Raw genomic sequence first — 20,981 nt, 5'->3', positions numbered from 1 at the left:
CAATGTTTGATTTTTGATCAGAGTGTGTTCATAAAAACTGGTGGTTCAATAGATAATTGGAGCAGTGTGAGTCTGCTTTGTCTTGTTTTGTTTTGTGTTTTACATTTCCTGTTGCGTCACATTCTATCTCTTACTCTTCCTCTGATTGGTTGGCCTGAAGGAAGCGGGGACCACTATGGAACCATGAAGACGTCTCCCCTAAAAACCCCAATATCAAGAGTGCTGATCAGCTTAGTGTATTCCTCCGTCATGTTGTCAATGTCTTCAAACAGACACCATCAGGTAAGAGGTCTTTAAATATATATATATATTGTTGGTCTATGTACACACGCACCAGATGGGCACCTTTGACTGTTGCACTGCTTCTTGCTCCATTTTACGTGTCACACACCAAGAGTACCACATTCTTAAGACGTTGTGTTGAATTAAACTCTCAGCTTTTGACTTGCAGTGGATCAGTGTCAGTTTTAAAACAATGAACCAGTTATGATGGTTATAGATTTTGAGTGTGTATATTATCAACTGTGTATAGAAGTTGATGCATCTATAAACGCGCCTTCTGTTCAATTGCATTACACTCATTCTAGCTTTTTTTAAAGCAAAAACTCCACCTAATACTATCTGAGTAGTCACTGCATTATCTAAGCAACCAGCTTCTGAATGATGGATTACATGAAGGAACACTTCATTTTTCACATCTTTTTCAAGTGTGGTTCTGATGGGCTCTTCTGATGTATGTTTCTGTTTGTTTGATCAGGAGATCAGTTGGAGCAGGAGTTAAGTGAAGTTGCTCTGCAGACCGCTCTGTCCTGTTCATCGCGGCACTATGCCGGTCGCTCTTTCCAGATCTTCAGAGCGCTGAAACAGCCCCTTGCGGCCTCCACGTTGTCAGATGTGTTGTCTCGTCTGGTCGAGACTGTGGGAGATCCAGGAGAGGAGGCTCAGGTATGCTAGAAATATTCCACTGTTGTAGAAGTACAGACAGGACAGCAACAGTCGCAATCAAACATTGTATCTCTCCCTTTCAGGGTTTCGTTATCGAGTTGCTTTTAACACTAGAGGCTGGGATAGACACTCTGGCTGAAACGATGAAGAACTACGACCTGCTCACAGCACTCTCACAGTAAGATATACTCTTACACAATATGAACAGATATAATACACATTAGCACTGGGCGGTATGACTGTATATACTGTGCAATGGTCGAAATGTGTCAGCTGAAATCTGACACCGAACAGAAAACTATAGCATACTCTCCAAACTGTGTCACAAACAAGCGCTTTCAGTGTAGAAAGCTTCAGTGATTGTAATGGGGAGTAAAAAGCCCTGTCTAATTACCATTCATATTTTAAGTATTTAACTTAAGAAATAATTGAAAAGTAGACGTAAATACATGGTTATGTAATGTATAAAATATTTTGGGGTTTCAATTATATCTTGATATATATTGTCGCCATGAGATAAAGGAATGTTCCAGGTTCAGTACAGGTTAAGCTCAGTCAACAGCATTGGTGGCATAATATTGTTTACTTCCATAAAACTTGTTCCTCGTTTATTAAAAAAAAAAAAAAAGGGCTATTACATTATTGCACTAACAATGGAAATGAATGTGGCCAGTCCATAAACATTAATGTACACATTGCTGCAAAATTAAAGCCTCAATATGTAAACATTATGTGTTAACGTGATTTTAGTCTAACCTTATCAGTGTAAAGTTATATCAGTATTATAACTTTGCTGCCAGACAATGCAACACCGATAAACCTATAACCAATATTATCACACTAGAGTCATGTTAACATTTATAATGTTTACATCTTGTTGGCTATAGACCATTTCAAGGACTATTCGTCGGTTTAACCCTCAAATGAATGCACGTTTTGCCAATCATTCTTACATATTTAGGTCATTAGCGACCTGGAATGTAAATCTAACACCAATGGATCTAAAAAACGTCCCAATAGTATACAACTGTCCAAATATTATAATAACAATTACAAAATAATAAAGTAATGCATATTTCAGTATTTTTTGACATCTTATTTGTCATCAAACAGATGCAACAAATCGTACATCGTGGAAATTACGCATTTATAATTCAGGCAATAAAAAAGTCAAAGCATTGTACCATTTCCATAAAATAATTTCAGTCACCATAACAAAAGAAAAATAATTTCATTTTTTTACATTTTCATCATTAAAAACATTTTATCATGTATAGTTTTCATGCCTAAAAACGATTTTATAATTTATGCAACGAATACAGCTTTCATTGCAATTAACAAAACTATTTTCGCATGGAAACAAACTATGAAATTTCCATCAAAGCACTTTATAATTTCTGTCTACTTGCTTTAGTAACATCAACAAAATAAATCTCTTTATCAAATATCAGCAATAAATTTTTGCATGTATAGGAACTGTTTCATCCTTTGGAACTTGAAAGGGCTCGTTTTGAGGAGCTGCTTCCCCACCAATGCCACCATCATCATCACAATCATCACTGTCATCATCAAAGCTCATTACCCCGGTACTTTCAGTGTCTGGCATCGGGATATGAACCATCCGATGCATCACCTCTCAATTCTTCATCAGATCCATTATCAAGCGACACTTATATTTGTTAATGCACTTGCTCTGCAGTAAATCGCTGAGCCATGTCATATTTTGCAGATGATATTTATTTTTTTAAATTGTTTTTATGCCTGTGGTACTGGTTATTTATACATCAGACATTGCCCCCCTTGAGGAACAAAGGTGAATAACACTTATTGAGACCGTTTCTAGCACATCAGAGATTCAATATTGTCGCACTGAAAAAAATACTTAAATGCTAGCGACCCTATAATCTTTTTACAATAAAGTAATTAAAAAACATGTTTGTTTTTTTTACAATTTTTATATTTTTTTTCTTGTGATATTGTTGATAACACATAGATTGAGGAATACTAAGAAGGTCGAGGTCTAATGGCAAAAATTTAACGAGGGGCAGGGTTGAGAATGACGTCCCGGGTCACCAACGACCCGAAGTATGCATTTAAGGGTTTAAAAAAGTGATGTCTTTGTTTCTTGAACATTTCCTTCTAATTGTCGTACTCATTCAAAACAACAGCAGGAGGCACTTCATTCATAGTGACTTTAACACAATTACCGTTATTAACGTTGTCATAAAATATCATTATTAAAATGTGGACCGTGTTGTTCGCTGGCTGGATGATCTCTGGATGCCTGGAAGTAACAGAAATTTAAGTGTTTAGATCTCTGAAAAAGCAACCACAAATGGACAAATGAACCGCTTCAATGAAGTGAGATATTTGGATATGTACAGTACTAACAACTGTGGCACACATCTTATCTCTGGTAGGTGAACGAAATTTATGCCAACTAATTGTAAGTTTGATAGATGGAGCTCTAAAAGTGACTATAGATCGCTCGCATTATCATGAATGAAGCTGCGCAAGTAATTTACTTTTACATTTAGTCATTTAGAAGACGCTTTTATCCAAATGGACGTGCAAATTAGAAACACAAAAAAATAAATCCTTACCTTGTCCGCAGGCCATGCAGACAGCTTCACTGAACTGCTTCATTGATTATAATAGGAGCGATACAATAATCCCGATCTCTCCGCTGAGGAAATAATTGTGAGCATCTAAACTACGATACGATTTTATCGCCTCTTTCGTGAAGACCCTCAGAATCAACAACATGTCTGGATTAGTCATTTTAGGTAAATATTTTTTGTTCTTTGAGAAAATATATTAACTCAGAGCCTTATATAAAGGATACTGTAATGAGACCAGAAGTGCTCCCAGGTCAGTAGCATTCTAATTCCTCTGTTATTGTTTACATGCTTAAATTTTTTTTAAAACAGTGTGTATTGACTCCAGTCAGGCTTCCTAAGCAACCAATTGGCCCAGTTGCTAGGGTGGGTAGAGTCACCTTGGGTTAACCTCCTCGTGGACACCATAATGTGGTTCTCACTCACGGTGGGGCGTGTGATGAGTTGTGCGAGGATGCCGCAGATAATAGCGTGAAGCCTCCACACGCGCTAGGTCTCCGTGGTAACGCGCTCAACAAACCACGTGATAAGATGCACGGATTGACGGTCTCGGACACGGAGGCAACTGAAATTCGTCCTCCGCCACCCGGATTGAGGCGAGTTACTATGCCACCACAAAGACTTAGAGCCCACTGGGAATTGGGCATTCCAAATTGAGGAAAAAAAAAAAACTGTGTATATTAATGTTTATGGACTGGCCCCATTCTCTTCCATTGTAAGTGCTTTATTGTACCTGCAATTTTTAAATAAACGAGGGACGAGTTGAAAATGTTTTGAGTGGTGATGAACATTATCCCACAAGCTTAACTTGTATTGAACCTAGAACATTCCTTTAAAATTGCTCACACCATGATTTTGGTCATACTGCCCATCCTTAATAGACGCCCCTAAAATGTTTTTTTCCCTAAACATGGATGATTACTTGTTTAATTCCCCAAAATAATCTACTGAGCCTCTGTCTCCATCTCCTGTAGGGCCTCCCATGACCCTCTGCAGGGCACCAAGTTTGCCAACAACAGGAAAAGTACTGGTCAGCTGAATCTCAGCAGTGGAGTTTTCTTGCATATTAATTGCAGCCACGCTCGGAGCAACTCCCTCCGTGCCAGTCTCATGGGTGAACGCTTGGGAGACCGGCGCCGTAGCAATACCCTTGATGTGGCTGACCGCTTGGGCGGCAGCCACGGCAATTTAGCCCGCACGCGGAGCTTATCATCGTTACGAGAGGGTTGTGTGTGTGGGGATGGAGGTGGAGGAGGTGGACCTGGAGGAGGACCCGGAGGAGGACCCGGGTCTGGTGAGGGGGTGCCACCTACCGACCCCACCAACCTGCTGGCGACAGTGTTCTGGATCGCAACATCATTGCTAGAGTCGGATTATGAGTTTGAGTACTTGTTGGCGCTCAGGCTGCTGAACCGGCTGCTGGCCCAGATGCCTCTAGAGAAGGCCGACAGCAGGGAAAAGCTGGAGAGAGTGCAGGCCAAGCTGAAGTGGTACAACTTTCCCGGCCTGCTGACGCTCTTCCTGAAGGGCTTCACATCAGCTGCAACACAGGAGCTTACTATTCACCTCCTCAGTAAACTCATCACTGTGTCCCGACACACACTTATAGACCCCTCACAGCTAGCAGGTGTGCCCATGGTTTTGGGAATGTTTGAATCATTTCAAATCCTTAAAGGGATAGTTCACCCAAAAATGAAAATTCTCTCATCATTTAGTCACCCTCATGCCATCCCAGATGTGTATGACTTTCTCTCTCTGCAGAACATAAACAAAGTTTTTTTAAAGAATACCTCAGCTCTGTTGGTCCTCACAATGCAAGTGAATGGTGACCAGAACTCAGAAGGTCCAAAAAGCACATAACATAAAGGCAGCATAAAAGTATTCACCAGGACTCCATTGGTTAAATTGATGTCTTCTGAAGCGATTAAATAGGAGTGGGTGAGAAACAGATCAATATTTCAGTCCTTTTTTCCTGTAAATCTATATTCTGGTCACCAGTCAGTTGCATTGCGAGGACCAACAGAGCTGAGATATTCTTCTAAAAATCTTTTTGTTTGTGTTCAGCAGAAGAAAGAAAGCCATACACATCTGGGATGGCATGAGGGTGATTAAATGATGAGAGAATTTAAATTTTTGGGTGAACTGTCCCTTTAATATGACTTGTCTGTTTGAACAGTCTAATTAGAACAGACTTAAATACAGTGAATATTGCTTGTTGCTGTTTTAATTTAAGGATTTAAAAACACTCTGTCCATCTCCTCTGTCATATGTCATTTCCTGTTAGGTTTCCCTCTGAATATCCTGTGCCTGCTGCCACACTTGGTCCAGCACTTTGATAACCCCACTGTGTTCTGTAAGGAGACCGCCGACCGTATTGCCAAGGTGTGTGCTGAGGAGAAGTCAGCCACGCTGGCCAACCTAGCACACATGATGAGCCTGTACTCAACGCACAGCTACTCGCGAGACAGCACCAATTGGATCAATGTGGTGTGCCGCTACTTGCACGACTCCTTCTCTGAAATCACCTTTAACCTGGTTATCTACCTAGCTGAGGTGAGATGATACCCTTTTTAAGTTGAAGTAACTGTACATTTTTATAACATGTCAGTCCATAAATTATGCTTATAAATTTTATGTCTGTTACATTGGACAGTTTTAGTAAAAGTTACAATCTGTGTTCATAGACTAACTGTAATGTTGTAAACATTGTATTGTTTCTGAGTGTATAATCTCTTGACCTTTGACTTCTAATGTTTTAGTTACTGGAGAAGGGACTGAACAGCATGCAGCAGTCTTTATTGCAGATCATCTACAGTCTTCTGAGTCACATTGATCTGTCTGCTGCACCTGTCAAACAGTTCAACCTGGAAATCATGAAGATCATAGGCAAATATGTGCAAGTAAATATAAACCACATTGTGTTTACATTTTTTCCGATAAACAGTCTGCTGTTGCCAAATACATACAGAGTAGTCTGTGTGTGTTTGAATACCTTAATATATTCTTCCATGCCTGTTGGTGTGTTTGAAGTGACTCACTTTGTGTGTGTGTGTGTGTGTGTGTGTGTGTGTGTGTGTGTGTGTGTGTGTGTGTGTGTGTGTGTGAGTGCACTTTGACACACTTTTGAGGAACTATGAGCTGCTCTTTATCAAGGCTTTTCATCTTGTAAGTCCCTAAGAGTAACATCAAGAGATAAGGGGTGGAGGTGGAGTGTAAGAAAAATAAAACACACACAGCACCAGGAACAGGCGTCGATCTTGAGATAAAGATGCTTTATTCCAGTGTAGCAGTGACAAAGTACATGTAGCACCTTGGATTCAGCAGAATCAGACTGAACCATGAACATTGTAAACTCGAACCTTTTAACCAGGTACCTTACCACCCATAATGTAAATGAAGTTGTGCTCTTCATGTAAATTAAAATTCCTAAAAGACTTGGCCTGTATGTTAATTAAGCTCAGGCACCCCATTGTCTGATGGTTCTCCATGCCCATTCCCGCACCCATTCTACAATTGATGATGACCATTTGGTCAGATTGGGACCCGCCTGTGGTGTGACAGCACCAAGTTGTGAACATTTCTTTGTTTTCATAATAATCAAGCCTTTTAGGTGATGTGGCCATTCTGAGATCAGGACAAGTGGAGCTCATATTTTAGGGCAGAATGCTGTAATTTCTTACAGGAGTAAAAGATAGCTCAAGTATTTTGTTGTGTGTTTGCACAGAGTCCGTACTGGAAGGAGGCCCAGAACATTCTGAAGTTGGTGGTGTCTCGCTCAGCGAGTCTGGTGGTTCCTGATGAGGTGCAGCGCTCCTACAGCACAGAGTCGACCGGCTCGCCGGAGATTGCATTCACTCGCATTTTCAACAATTCATCAAAAGAACTGCCGGGAAAAACGCTGGACTTCCACTTTGACATCTCTGAGGTGTGCCATTTGTAGTCCTTCTTGTTTTTTCCATATTTCTGAATATTCACCTTCACATACTTTTTTATTAATTAAGAAAAAAAATATTTTTCAATTTAATACACTGCATTTCTATAAAAGTCTCAGAACTTCTTATGAGGGGCCTGGGTAGCTCAGCGAGTAAAGACGCTGACTACCACCCCTGGAGTCACGAGTTCGTATCCAGGGCATGCTCAGTGACTCCAGCCAGGTCTCCTAAGCAACCAAATTGGCCCGGTTGCTAGGGAGGGTAGAGTCACATGGGGTAACCTCCTCGTGTTCACTATAATGTGGTTCGCTCTCGGTGGGGCGCGTGGTGCGTTGCACGTGGATGCCGCGGAGAATGCCGAGAAGCCTCCACATGCTCTGTGTCTCCACGGTAACTCGTTCAAGCTACGTGATAAGATGCGCGGATTGACGGTCTCAGACGCGGAGGCAACTGGGATTCGTCCTCCGCCACCACGAGGACTTAGAACGCATTGGGATTTGGGCATTCCAAATTGGGGAAAAAAAGGGGAGAAAATAAATTTAATTCCCTTTACTCTTCACATTATCTTATTTGACAGTGTTTTTTTATCTTGTGACCCACAGACACCTATCATAGGTCATAAGTATGGAGACCAACGCAGTGCAGCAGGACGTAATGGCAAATCACAGGTCATTGCTGTGACTAGAAGCACCTCCTCTACTTCCTCTGGGTCCAACTCAAACGGGCTGGTGCCGGTTAGCTGGAAGAGACCCCAACTCTCACAGGTACAGTCACCTATTGTTTACAGACCTCATTAGACTATACATTTTAAATGTTGTATGTATGCTAAAGTTTTTTTTTAATCAACTTTTAAGAGTACACTTGCATATAAATGGCTTAAAACCTAAAAAGCTACAAATCTACTCTTCTTTTATGAGATCTTTAATGTGGAATAAGATTTGAAATAAGAACATTTAACTATTGAGAGAACTGGTTTCTAATGCAGTCCTTTTGTTATCTGCTTGCAGAGGAGAACTCGGGAGAAACTGATGAATGTCCTGTCACTATGTGGCCCTGAGTCTGGCCTGCCCAAAAACCCCTCTGTACGTTTCTCTTCATATATATATATATACATTTTAGAGCCTGACTGATATGGGATTTTTGAGACCGATACTGATTTTAGAGGGGGGAAATTCACCGATAACCGATATGGTGACTGATATAGCTAATTTTTGAGCTGGAATGAAAACAGACCTTTTCTATGTGGATTGTTCACCGATTTTGCACTGATATGACTATGCAAAGGTACTCAGAAGGCTGCTTTCTTAAATATTTTTATCAAAGAACATTTGACATTATTATTATACATTGCCAACAAATTCTAGAAATTAACACTGAGAAAATAAAGAATAAATAAAAATAAAATAAATAGCTAAATAAACATCAGGGGCCGGTTGCACCAGCTATATGTACGTTACAACTAGTTGTGTCATAAATGGCCACTAAGTCACAATTTACACTCTATTAAATATTTGATCATTGCACTATCAAATTTACACTACCGTTCAAAAGTTTGGGGTCACTTGCTTGAAATGTTTCTCATGATCTTAAAAATCTTTTGATCTGAAGGCGTATGCTTAAATGCTTAAATGTTTGAAATTAGTTTTGTAGACAAAAATATAATTGTGCCAACATATTAATTTATTTCATTACAAAACAAAAATTTTATTAAAAAAAAAAAAAAAAACGTTTTTGAAATGGATGACCGAATAATTAAGAAAAGCAACCAATAAGTGCCCAACATAGATGGGAACTCCATCAATACTGTTTAAAAAGCATCCCAGGGTGATACCTCAAGAAGTTGGTTGAGAAAAAGCCAAGAGTACATGTCTGCAAAATCTAGGCAAAGGGTGACTACTTTGAAGATGCTAAAATATAACACAGTTTTGATTTATTTTGGATTTTTTTTAGTCACAACACAATTCCCATAGTTCCATTTCTATTATTCCAGAGTTGTGATGCCTTTACTATTATTCTAAAATGTGAAGAAAACAATAAAAAATAAATAAAGAATGAGTAAGTGACCCTAAACTTTTGAACGGTAGAATATAACCCTACTTATAAACTAAATATTTACAGAAGCCTCTGACCAGGAGTAACGGTTGGAATAAAAAAGCAGACTCACTTAATGACATAAATGAGCTCATGTTTTGGTTGACAGGCATCGGTCCTTTCGACATATATGATGGTGTTGGCATTTACATAAAAAAACTTAAGCGGCTCCTCAGCATGAAACCGATCTAACAGTGCCGTTTTTAGGGTGCGTCGCCTGGTGTCAAGTTTCAACACATTCAATATATATATATATATATATATATATATATATATATATATATATATATATATATATATATATAGGATATTAAAATGAATAAATGTCTATTTTTCCAACCTGTTGTATTAGTATGTATCACCCCTCATTTATTTCAGATACAGTTCCTATATATTATTATTTACACAGGGCAAATATACTATTTATTAAATCTATTTTTATTATGTATCCTATTTTAATGTCTGGAAAACCAGACTTTTAAATATTACATTTTATAAATGCAACAACAGGAATTGTTCGGTTGAAGGGGGTACCAAACTGTGAATCCTGAACAAAACAGTGAACAGGTGAATAAATGTTTACACACTGACAACAGTGAAAGTAGCTACATAGTTAGCTAGTTAGCTGTAAGCTCGTTGCCACAGTGAGTAAAAGATTGACTTTATTTACTTCCCAGCATTGTGCCTCACCAATTAGGTAACAGTGAAGCGTGAAATCAACACTCACCACACACAATCCACTACCGCATCGTTGTCGAGCTGCAAAAAGATGCTCTGATGTTTACCTTTCAATCTGTTGCATTACTGACTGCGCTGACAAACTGTAGCTGGCTAACAGCAAACAGATGTGATAAACATGAGTGACATGGTTGTCAGGGACAGGGTTAACGTTAAATTAGTTATATAAAATGATGGGGTCATTTTTTTATTAACTTTCCAGTATGTATTTCAGTTAGCAATTCAACGAGAAGAGACCGTTTAACTCCACCCTGTCTGCAGATCCACCGTCAGTTCAGAGTCAGCTCTGTAAACATTGTAAACATCGAGTCGGAGCGCACTCTGCTGGACAAACTACGCTATGACACCAATTCTAAAGCATTGTATTCTGCATTATATGTTCTAAAAAAAGTTTTCATATCGGCGCATATCGGTAAAATATACGGCGATACCGATATATTGGTGAAAGGCTAATATCGCAGCACTGTATATATATATATATATACAGTGCTGCGCAAAAGTCTTAGGCACAAAATGTTTCACAAAAGTATTTGTCTTAAGATGGTTATTTATATCTTAAGCTTTAGTGTGTCAATAGGAAATATAAATGTTAGACTCCCAAATATTACTTTTGTAAATAGAAGAGATTAGAATAGAAGAACAGGGAGCCCTGCAACAGATGTCATGGCCCCCACAAAGCCCCCCAGTGAACATCGTGTCAGTCTGGGAATACATGAAGAGACAGAAGCAGTTGAGACAGCCTAAATAGATAGAAGAACTGTGGCGAATTCTCCAAGAAGCTTGGAACATCCTATCTGCCAACAACCAAGAAAAACTGTGTCAAGGTGTAACTAGGAGAATTGATGCTGTTTTAAAGGCAAAGGTGGTCACACCGAATATTGATTTAGCTTTTTTATGTTTACTGGACTTTGTATGACATTAAGTGATAAATGAAAACAATTTTTAAATAAAGATAACTTTTTATTAGTATTTCATCATGAAATTTTCATCATTGTATTTAATTATTGTTATTTGTTATTTGAGGGGCTTTGTCAGCAAATATTTTTATATGCAATTAATCGGGATACCATGTAATTAATTAAATTTAAAATGTTAATCGATTGACAGACCTAATATGTAAATGTATTTTGTTGCATAACTGGGCTAATTCAATGCTCTGGCTAATTCGACCTCTTTTCTGTAGGTGGTGTTTTCGTCAAATGAGGATTTGGATGCAGGTGACCAGCAGACCAGCCTGATCCCCACTGTAGAAGAAGTGACACGGGAGGAGGAAGCACAAGCAGAAGATGCAGGAAGTGAGCAGCAGTTTGGTGTTTTCAAGGACTTTGACTTCCTGGATGTTGAGTTGGAGGATGCAGAGGTGAGGACCAAAGATTTAGTCAGAATACACTCTTCTTCTGAGTTCTTCTGCACTGATGCTTTAGGTTTAGCATATGTCCTCATTCAAATATTCATGTTTTCAACCAATAGTCCAAAGTCCTTGGTTACAAATGTGCCAGAACCAAGACATTTTTAGGATTTACAAAGCTCAAGTCATGTTTTGTGGCATCATCCTTAACAAATGTTTGAAAAGAGAGAAATGTGTGTATGTCTCTTTACTGTGTGTCTATCAGTCTCCACATTGTCTCACTGTCTTCACTTCCTAACTCTCTTGTTATTTTTTCTCCTCTCTTGCGTCCAGGAGCTTCAGGTAAGTTTTAAGCAGAGCTCAGGGTCAGTTAACACTGTATTATTATTCTCAGTAACTGATTTGCCCCTCGTCATTCATTTGAAAATTTGTACCCATTTATATGTTCCACAAAATTAAATCTGATTTCTGCTTGCCAATCAAACGTGCCCTTGAGGATATTTTTATGAAATGTGAAGCTGATGAGTCCATGTCACAGTAAAAGGTGCATGAATGGTGCAAATGCATTTTAATTTTGTCTGCTTTTGCTTATTCTTTGGGTTAGTTTTAGCTGACTACATATCATGGCGCTGTTTTAAAACCTAGTGAACTTCCTACGTAGGAAGCATTTTAAGTCATCATTGACATACTCTTAACACATGGGCTGTTTCAAAAGGTAGATATCTTTAAGCCAAATTCTAAGGTAACACCGCATGTGTCCTTTGTGGGGAAGGCAATCCTATAATGCTCTGCTACAAGCTCAGTGAACAAATGGCAAGAGAAATAGGGAACTATCCATTATACATTTGAAGTCAGAAGTTTACATACACCTTAGCCAAATACATTTAAACTCAGTTTTTCACAATTCCTAACATTTAATCGTAGAAAACATTCCCTGTCTTAGGTCAGTTAGGATCACTATTTTAAGAATGTGAAATGTCAGAATAATAGTAGAGAGAGTGATATATTTCAGCTTTTATTTCTTTCATCACATTCCCAGTGGGTCAGAAGTTTACATGCACTTTGTTAATATTTGGTAGCATTGCCTTTAAATTGTTTAACTTGGGTCAAACTTTTTGGGTAGCCTTTCACTTGCTTCTCACAATAAATTGCTGGAATTTTGGCCCATTCCTCCAGACAGAACTGGTGTAACTGAGTCAGGTTAGTAGGCCTCCTTGCTCACACATGCTTTTTCAGTTCTGCCCACAAATGTCCTATCAGATTGAGGTCAGGGCTTTGTGTTGGCCACTCCTGTACCTTGACTTTGTTGTCCTTAAGCCATTTTGCCACAACTTTGGAGGTATGCTTGGGGTCATTGTCCATTTGGAAGACCATTTGTGACCGAGCTTTAACTTCATGGCTGATGTCTTGAGATGTTGCTTCAATATATCCACATAATTTTCCTTCTTCATGATGCCATCTATTTTGTGAAGTGCACCAGTCCCTTCTGCAGCAAAACACCCCCACAACATGATGCTGCCATGACCATGCTTCACGGTTGGGATGGTGAACTTCGGCTTGAAAGCCTCACCCTTTTTCTTCCAAACATAACAATGGTCATTATGGCCAAAAAGTTTTTCCTTTTTTTCTTTTTTTTTCATCAGACCAGAGGAAATTTCTCCAAAAATATATTTTCCCCATGTGCACTTGCAAACTGTAGTCTGGCTTTTTTATGGCGGTTTTGGAGCAGTGGCTTCTTCCTTGCTGAGCAGCCTTTCAGATTATGTCGATATAGGACCCGTTTTACTGGGGATATAGACACTTGTCTACCTGTTTCCTCCAGCATCTTCACAAGGTCCTTTGCTGTTGTTCTGGGATTGATTTGCACTTTTCGCACCAAACTACATTCATTTCTAGGAGACAGAATGCGCCTCCTTCCTGAGCGGCATGATGGCTGTGTGGTCCAATGGTGTTTATACTTGCGTACTATTGTTTGTACAGATGAACGTGGTACCTTCAGGTGTTTGGAAATTGCTCCCTAGGATGAACCAGACTTTTGGAGGTCCACAATTTTTTTCTGAGGTCTTGGCTGATTTCTTTTGATTTTCCCATGATGTCAAGAAAGAGAAACTGAGTTTGAAGGTAGGCCTTAAAATACTTCCACAGGTACACCTCCAATTCAGTACACCTCCTATCAGAAGCTAATTGTCTCAAGGCTTGATTTGAATGATCATTTTCAGGTACAGTTAACTTAGTGTATGTAAACTTCTGACCCACTGGAATTGTGATATAGTCAATTAAAAGTGAAACAATCTGTCTGTAAACAATTGTTGGAAAAATTACTCATGTCATGCACAAAGTAGATGTTCTAAACAACTTGCCAAAACTATAGTTTGCTAATACACAATCTGTGGAGTGGTTTAAAAATTAGTTTTAATGACTTCAACCTAAGTGTATGTAAACTTCTGACTTCAACTTTAAATACAGTTATAATTCCTAAATATAAAACAAGGTTAAATTGCAAACGGATCATTTTACCTAACATTTGTGTGTGCTGAGTATTTTTGTGCTCATTAGACTATTGTGTCATTAGCTTAGCAACATATTTTTGCCAACCTAAATAGTTTCCATTTTAGTCAAGTTTCTGCCTTCAGGGTTTTTCCTGGGTCAAAAATGGTCTTCGGTGGTGGCCGACATTCATCACTATGCAATTGGTTTTTTTGTACATAATTGCAATTAATATTTAAGATAAGTTGTCACATTTCATGTTTGTAATGAATATTATTTATTTTTGATCATCTGAGCTTCTAGAAACTTTTGAATTCAACAGAGGTTATTTTACTTCAAGGTGCTGTGGGAAATCAAACTAATTTAACTCCTTATTTCTGAAGGGCTAGTTAAAATATTCATGAGTAAACCACTTTACTGATTTGGGACTGTGCTTCTACGGTAAATATTTTTGTTTCCTACTTCATAACAGATATTGTTTTTCTTTTATCAGACTCTTAATAATTTAAGAATCATTGAGATTGTAGGAATATTTGAAGCCAAACCAGGCCAGTTTATTTCCTAATATCAAACATCATTAGAACAGGAAAAATATTACACAACTTTTTTCATAATTTGTATTCTACATTGTAGACTACTTACCCTTGTGTTTACCATAGTTAATACAATGGATTGGTCCTCAGTTGTTAATTAGGTAGTCTTAAAAAATAAACTTATTATGAAAAAATAACAATTTATTTTTTAATTTTTGTTATGAAAAAAAATAATAGCCTAAACACATTCAAAAACTTACATTTAATACAACTTCCACAGTAGTAATGAAAAAACTATTCAAGTTTACTGTGATAAATGTTAGTAAGGGTGTGTTGATTTGAAAAGTCATGTTATTGATGCTGGCGCAGGTGTTTTCTCTTTCCCTCATCAGCGCTGTTCAGAATGTCAGTGCTGTAGCCATTTTAAATGGCTGAATTGCTCCGTAGCGCTTTAAAATAGAAAATTCTCATGTAGAATTCAAATGGGTCGCATGAGATTTGTTATGCACCATGATATCGAGGGAAGCCCAGTTTAATCGCGCATGTGATCCCGCAGCTCGCATATCGAGCCAAGCCTGGTTGACACACGCACATGCTCCAGTATACAGTAGTAGAATAGAGAAGAGTGCATCACTTGCACGAGAGATTCTCGGTGGATCGCGCGGCATGCAAGTGACACCAGTCTTCAATCAGCCCGCGCACAGCACATACCACATGATATTTAGCGCATATTCATCTTGCTTTCGGTGCTTTATGTCATAAAATTTGCTTCGGCGGACCAAAATTTCACTTTGGCAGCCGCCAAAACATTTTCAGTGCAGGAAAAAACCCTGACCTTATGCTGGAGTCACACTAGCTGACATAGGATGTCACACCTACCAACTGTTTTGCTAAAATCTTGCACTCTTGCCAATTCAGAATGGTGGAGGGACAACAGATATACCGACTCCCTCCGACTTTCTCTCCGATTCCCTGTCACATGGAACTTGCTGAAATAACAAAAGGACAGCATGAACATAACAATTGTAATAGATTGAATTTAGAGTAACTTTACTCTGTAGATGTGTGTTTTTATCATTCAAGGATTGCTGTAGAAAGCATATACCCTCACACACCTTTCAGTGAGTAAAGAATTTGCTGTTCTGCCTCCACTGTCTGATTTTACTAGTCATTTTTAGGGTAGAAGACATAAAAAACAATCACTATAGATTACTATCAGCATTTGTAATGACATGTGGCCAAGTCTGGTCACATGACGAGACCACAAGAGCCCACCATAGCGACTGAATGATTTTTTCTAACAAGTTTGATGTGCTTTTCTAGTTGCTGTGACCATTAACTCACCAGAGAGTTAAGTCATTCAAGGGATTTTTGACCTCCTGCCTCAGATACTTATGCAAGCTCCTTCAGACTGGCCGGTGTTTATGTAAATGAAGCTTTTGAAAGAAAATTGTAGGAAAAATCACTTCAGAAGGCAATAGACAGCAAGGCTGCTCACTAGGTTTTGAAACAGAGCGGATTTGTCCCTTCACAAAGGCTGTATTCATTTTTTAGTTTAGTGAGATTAAGATTCAGTTCAGTTACATCAACAAGTGTATGTGCCTTTACATATTTGAACATAAAGCATTTTGAGTGGTCATTGTTGTGTCATTCCCCATGTTACCCAAATTCATTGTGCTATGTGGATGTGTGTGCAATTTCTCTTTCTTTTCCTTATGTATGTTGTAAATCTCAAAGCCTCTGAAGTTCAGGGTTAATCTGTTTTACTCTGCTTGAATTTCTCATGTTCCACCTACAGGGGGAGAGCATGGACAATTTCAACTGGGGTGTGCGGCGTCGCTCTCTGGACAGCATTGACAAAGGTGACATCCCTTCCCTACAGGACTGCCAGTACTCTGGCAGCACGCCCAGCCTCATCCAACCGGAGGACACCGATGAGTCATCTGAGGAGGAGGTACTGAGCGCTAGCCAGATTATCACCCGCTCCAACCTCGTAAGTCCCCTCTCCTCTGAGCCCCCTCCCCACACGGGGCACCGGCATGGTGTGTCTGTGCGCCAAATTGCGCTTAGACGCTGCAGCGGCCTTCCTAGGTGGGGTTAGATGCTTGCTTTCTGCACATAACCCGCACTTCTTTAGACAAGTGCCCTCCGCACTTCTCCCTGCCACCCAGCCATGCCAATTGTTGATTTTTAGCCCCAAAAAGCCCTTCTCTACCCCTTTTGGTCCATTTTGATTCCCTCTTTTAATTCATTGGGGAAAGTAAGATGATGGGGACCAATCAATTTTATTTCTTTGTTTCTGTCTTTTGGTGGAGAGTTGCTTTCTGACCTGTCAGCCATACATTAATCATATGTGTATAATATTAAATAAAAATGGCAATGAATTATGGAAGTAGAAAATTATATGAATATTTGTTGGCAATTCACACACAGAAGAAAAAACTGGTCTGCACAAACAATGTTTGTTCACGTTCCAAGTGAACACGTTTTTAATGTAGTCTGGTTCATATTTTCTTAAACTTACCTTAGGTTTGTTCATGGTTTTCAAGGATGAGGGCAACCTGTCCATGTTGACATCTGCCTAATTTAGCTAGTTTCTACCAACTAACAAATACATTTATGCACAGCCTTTTACGTCAACACCAAAAAAAATATGGGAAGTGTTTTTTTCCCTTCCTTTTATAAGCCTAAAAGGTTTGTCCATTTATTTTTCTATTGTAACTATGGATGATTATATGTTTAGTTGTGTTTTATTATTGCATTTAGCATAGTTTTATTTTTATTTTTTTCTCCTGTCCGTGACCTTATCAGAACAGACCTGCCACCAATTTTTGGGTTGCTACCCTCCAGATGAAAACCACTGGTTAGACACTTGACATCACAATCTCATTACTAAAGCTGCTTTGTATAGTTTTTACTGCATGAATGTTGCAATGTGAGCTTACATTTTTTTTTTTTATTCCAAACCTCTAATAAATATGCTTACGCTTGCTATGAGGCATGAGCTAATAATCATAGCTAAAAATACTGATCCTGATTTCTTTCTACTTTGTGAATATATCTTAAGTATCTCTGCTGAAAGTTGAATGTTATTGGTCTTGCCAGACTCGTGTCATTCTGATGGCATGTCGCATGATGTCATGATTTAAGAGGAATGAAATATTCAGTTGTATAAACATCAGGAACTACTTGCGATCAGTTGTGTGTGCATATGGTATAACACTTAGTTTTGAAAGTTCAGGGCAGGTACTGGTCATTCATAGCAGATGCAACATGATGTTTTTAAAGGAATTGTTTTTAAAAGAATTATTCACCCCAAAATGAAAATTCAGTTGTCATTTACTCGCCCTCATTTCGCTTAAAAAATGTATAACTACTTTTTTGGAACACAAAATGGTGAATAGCTGAATATTGAAGAATATCCTGGCCACTTAATGAACTGAAATAATGAAAAAGTGAATAAGGACTGTTGACATAAAACACCATAAAAGTAATATGGACCATTTTTTATGGTACTTTTTTGTCATTTTGGAGCCTGACTGCCAAAGTTCTCATTCACTTTAATTACATGGAAAAATGTTTAGTTGATGGGAAAAGAAGGAATAAATGTTATACGGGTATGGAACAACATGAGGGTGAATGAATGATGTCCAAATTGGTTCACTCCAAAGTGAAAATGTTTTTAATTTTTTAAATTTTTTTTAGCTTTTTTTAATGATTTATTTTCCTCTTTTTGCAGCTTAACAGTGATTCTGCTACTGATGACGCTATATCCAATCACATGGACTCTCTCCAGCAGTCCCAGGAGTATTCCAGTAGTGTCCAGACTGAAGAGGCCACGCCCACTTCACCACTGAACCGCCCAGACAGCCCCACCCCTGAGACCGCTCATTCTGACAGCAATAGCAGCCAGCTGCCTGAGGTGGGATCAATCAGTAGTCTCGATAAATTATGATGCACGGGTGCTTTTTAGCCATTGCTTTTTGCTGTTTGCGCTTTTGAGTTAGCTGGTACTGTTTTCTTGCCTATCAAATTCCCCTATTGTCCAGTGGTTGTCTGGCTGCTATAGATTTAAAAGTACACACTAAATGCTACTGGAGGGTTTCTAAGTATTGCGTTTTGAATATTGGGTGCTGTCACATCTCTTTGTCCGCCGATTGTTGCCTGCAGAAAAAGCATCATGCTTTTCTCTTTTCCTATTTCACTTGGTGATGCTTTGTGGGATGACTGCTATTAGATAATGATTGACTGCTATGTGGGTGGGGCTTGCTTGCTTGATATGTAATTGGGAGAGATTATCATCAGGGACAAACATACACCTCAGGCCTGCTGTGCTAGAACTGCCTCATTTGGTCCCAGAAATGTTGAAAAAGACAGAAGTTAACACTCATTAGGCTCTGATGAAGACTGCTCACTGCTATCTGGACCTGCAACCTTATCGTGAGTATAAGTGAACACTATCTCACCATTGCTCAGGGTTTAGAAGGCAGTATCTTCAAACATGAGTTTAATGTCGATTTTCCTCATTTTGGCCCCTTTTTATTGGATCATCCCTGACTGTTTTTACATTGGCTTTTTATAGCCATAGATTTTAAATGATCAGTTTAGACACCTTTGCCCATTTACCAGCCATCAATGTTACTCCAAAAAACATCTGGAACAACTTCCAGAAATCTTAAATGTTATATTAAGTGGCTGTAAATACAGCCAGGGATAAAGATAAATAACATGAAGAAAATGAACAAACTCATGTATATTGATATTGTCCTTTTAAATGCAGATTAAAGGAGTAATTCACCCAAAAATCATTTACTCATTCTCATGTTCCAAACCTGTATCATTTTCTTTTTCAGTGGAACAAAAGGGGACAATTGTGAAAGAATGTGCACAGTGCTTAATTTCTAAAAAGTGAAAACATTCAGAGACCATGGGCTGTCAAGCTCCAAAAATGGGGTGTATTTTGTAAATAACTATTAAAATTTCTATCACAAAGCTATTGTATGTCTTCAGAACACTTGGATTATAGCACGTATGTTGTATGGACCACTTATATGGTAGTTATGATATTTTGCTATCCTTTTTTTAATTAATTTTTTATTTTTTTTAAGTAGGGCTGAACGGTTAATTGAAATAAAATAATGCAATATGATTAATTATGATTTCATTTAAATAAATAAATATGTAAATGCACTTTCTTTATATGCATAGCTCTGTTCTCTGTAGTGTATTACACATACTTATACCATGAGACTGTTGAATGCTCGGTTCTGATTCTTTGACAGACGTTCTGCAATTATTTTCCAGTAAATGCACGGCTATGAAGTACTTCCAGGTCTTGACCGCATAACGGTTCCATATCACTTTTCCAAATTGTTTCCGTTATTACGTAGAGCTGTACAGGCTACCACAGCAAAAAAAACTAAAACAAAGACATAGGCAAGGTAAATCAAATAAGAATGACAATGTCTATAATATCCTAAATGTATTTCAATTTCTGTTGAAAAGCACCCTTGCACTCCCTCTCTTTCTCTTTCGATGTTGTCTCACCCACACTGACACACATACAAATGCGCGCACACACAATACCTTGTTGCTTCAGTAAGTGCCAGAAAGCAGCGCATGCGTCTCCGTTACTAATTCTAAAGTGACATTTTCGAACTAGCAAGGCTTGTGCCCTGGCAGAAGAAAGTAGTTCCACTCACAAGACCGTTTTAGAGTTCGAAAACCAGAAAATGTCTTAATAAAAAAACCCTGAACAATGTCTTAAGGTGTGTTAACCGTGGTATAAGTGGTAAAAGATAATGCACACCTGAGGTGTAATGACCACTCCGCCAGCGTCATGGCCGCATTACCACCTCAGGGTGTGCATTATTGTTCAATAATTCAGCATGGTCCATCGCCAATTATTCTTTACTCAAAGTACATGCGAGGCTAATGAGCTGAGCACGTTAAATTTGCAGCGCTCTAGATTCATTATTGCACATTTGTGTAATTCCAAATATGTTTGGTTGCCAAAAGGTACTTTCCAAATCTAAAGTAACCTCATAACACTGGGTTTGTGTAGTCTTTTCAAGAGGGCTCAAGTCTGTACACCCTTTCTTGAACAGTATATCTATTGGCAGTAGTAGAGCATGTTTGCCCATGTCTTAATTTTGTTCAAAAGGAAACACTTTTTTTTTAATTATTATTATTATTATTATTTTATGTTAATAATCATATCGCAGTTCAAATCTCAAACACAATATTTTTCTAAATAATCACAATTAGACAAACATTATTTGTCAAAATT

General features: G+C 38.5%; 1 protein-coding gene across 10 annotated transcripts in view; it reads left to right on the top strand.

Annotated features, from left to right (window-relative positions):
• LOC127416514 (protein furry homolog-like) overlaps positions 1-20,981 on the top strand; it is a 209,248-nt gene that overhangs the window by 159,222 nt on the left and 29,045 nt on the right. For 9 of the 10 annotated variants that reach the window (XM_051655929.1, XM_051655930.1, XM_051655922.1 and 6 more), the window contains 12 exons: positions 161-282; positions 758-945; positions 1,029-1,123; positions 4,538-5,190; positions 5,848-6,116; positions 6,323-6,463; positions 7,288-7,488; positions 8,098-8,259; positions 8,503-8,577; positions 11,508-11,684; positions 16,491-16,685; positions 18,432-18,614. In XM_051655929.1, coding sequence (XP_051511889.1) covers positions 161-282; positions 758-945; positions 1,029-1,123; positions 4,538-5,190; positions 5,848-6,116; positions 6,323-6,463; positions 7,288-7,488; positions 8,098-8,259; positions 8,503-8,577; positions 11,508-11,684; positions 16,491-16,685; positions 18,432-18,614 — 2,461 coding nt within the window. The remainder of the gene's footprint in view (positions 1-160; positions 283-757; positions 946-1,028; positions 1,124-4,537; positions 5,191-5,847; positions 6,117-6,322; positions 6,464-7,287; positions 7,489-8,097; positions 8,260-8,502; positions 8,578-11,507; positions 11,685-16,490; positions 16,686-18,431; positions 18,615-20,981) is intronic. The other variant, XM_051655924.1, reaches the window with a different exon arrangement.

This window comes from Myxocyprinus asiaticus, chromosome 25 (genome assembly GCF_019703515.2).
Source record: "Myxocyprinus asiaticus isolate MX2 ecotype Aquarium Trade chromosome 25, UBuf_Myxa_2, whole genome shotgun sequence".
In the NCBI taxonomy this organism is placed as follows: Eukaryota; Metazoa; Chordata; class Actinopteri; order Cypriniformes; family Catostomidae; genus Myxocyprinus; species Myxocyprinus asiaticus.
This window is presented reverse-complemented; position numbering and strand designations above follow the sequence as displayed.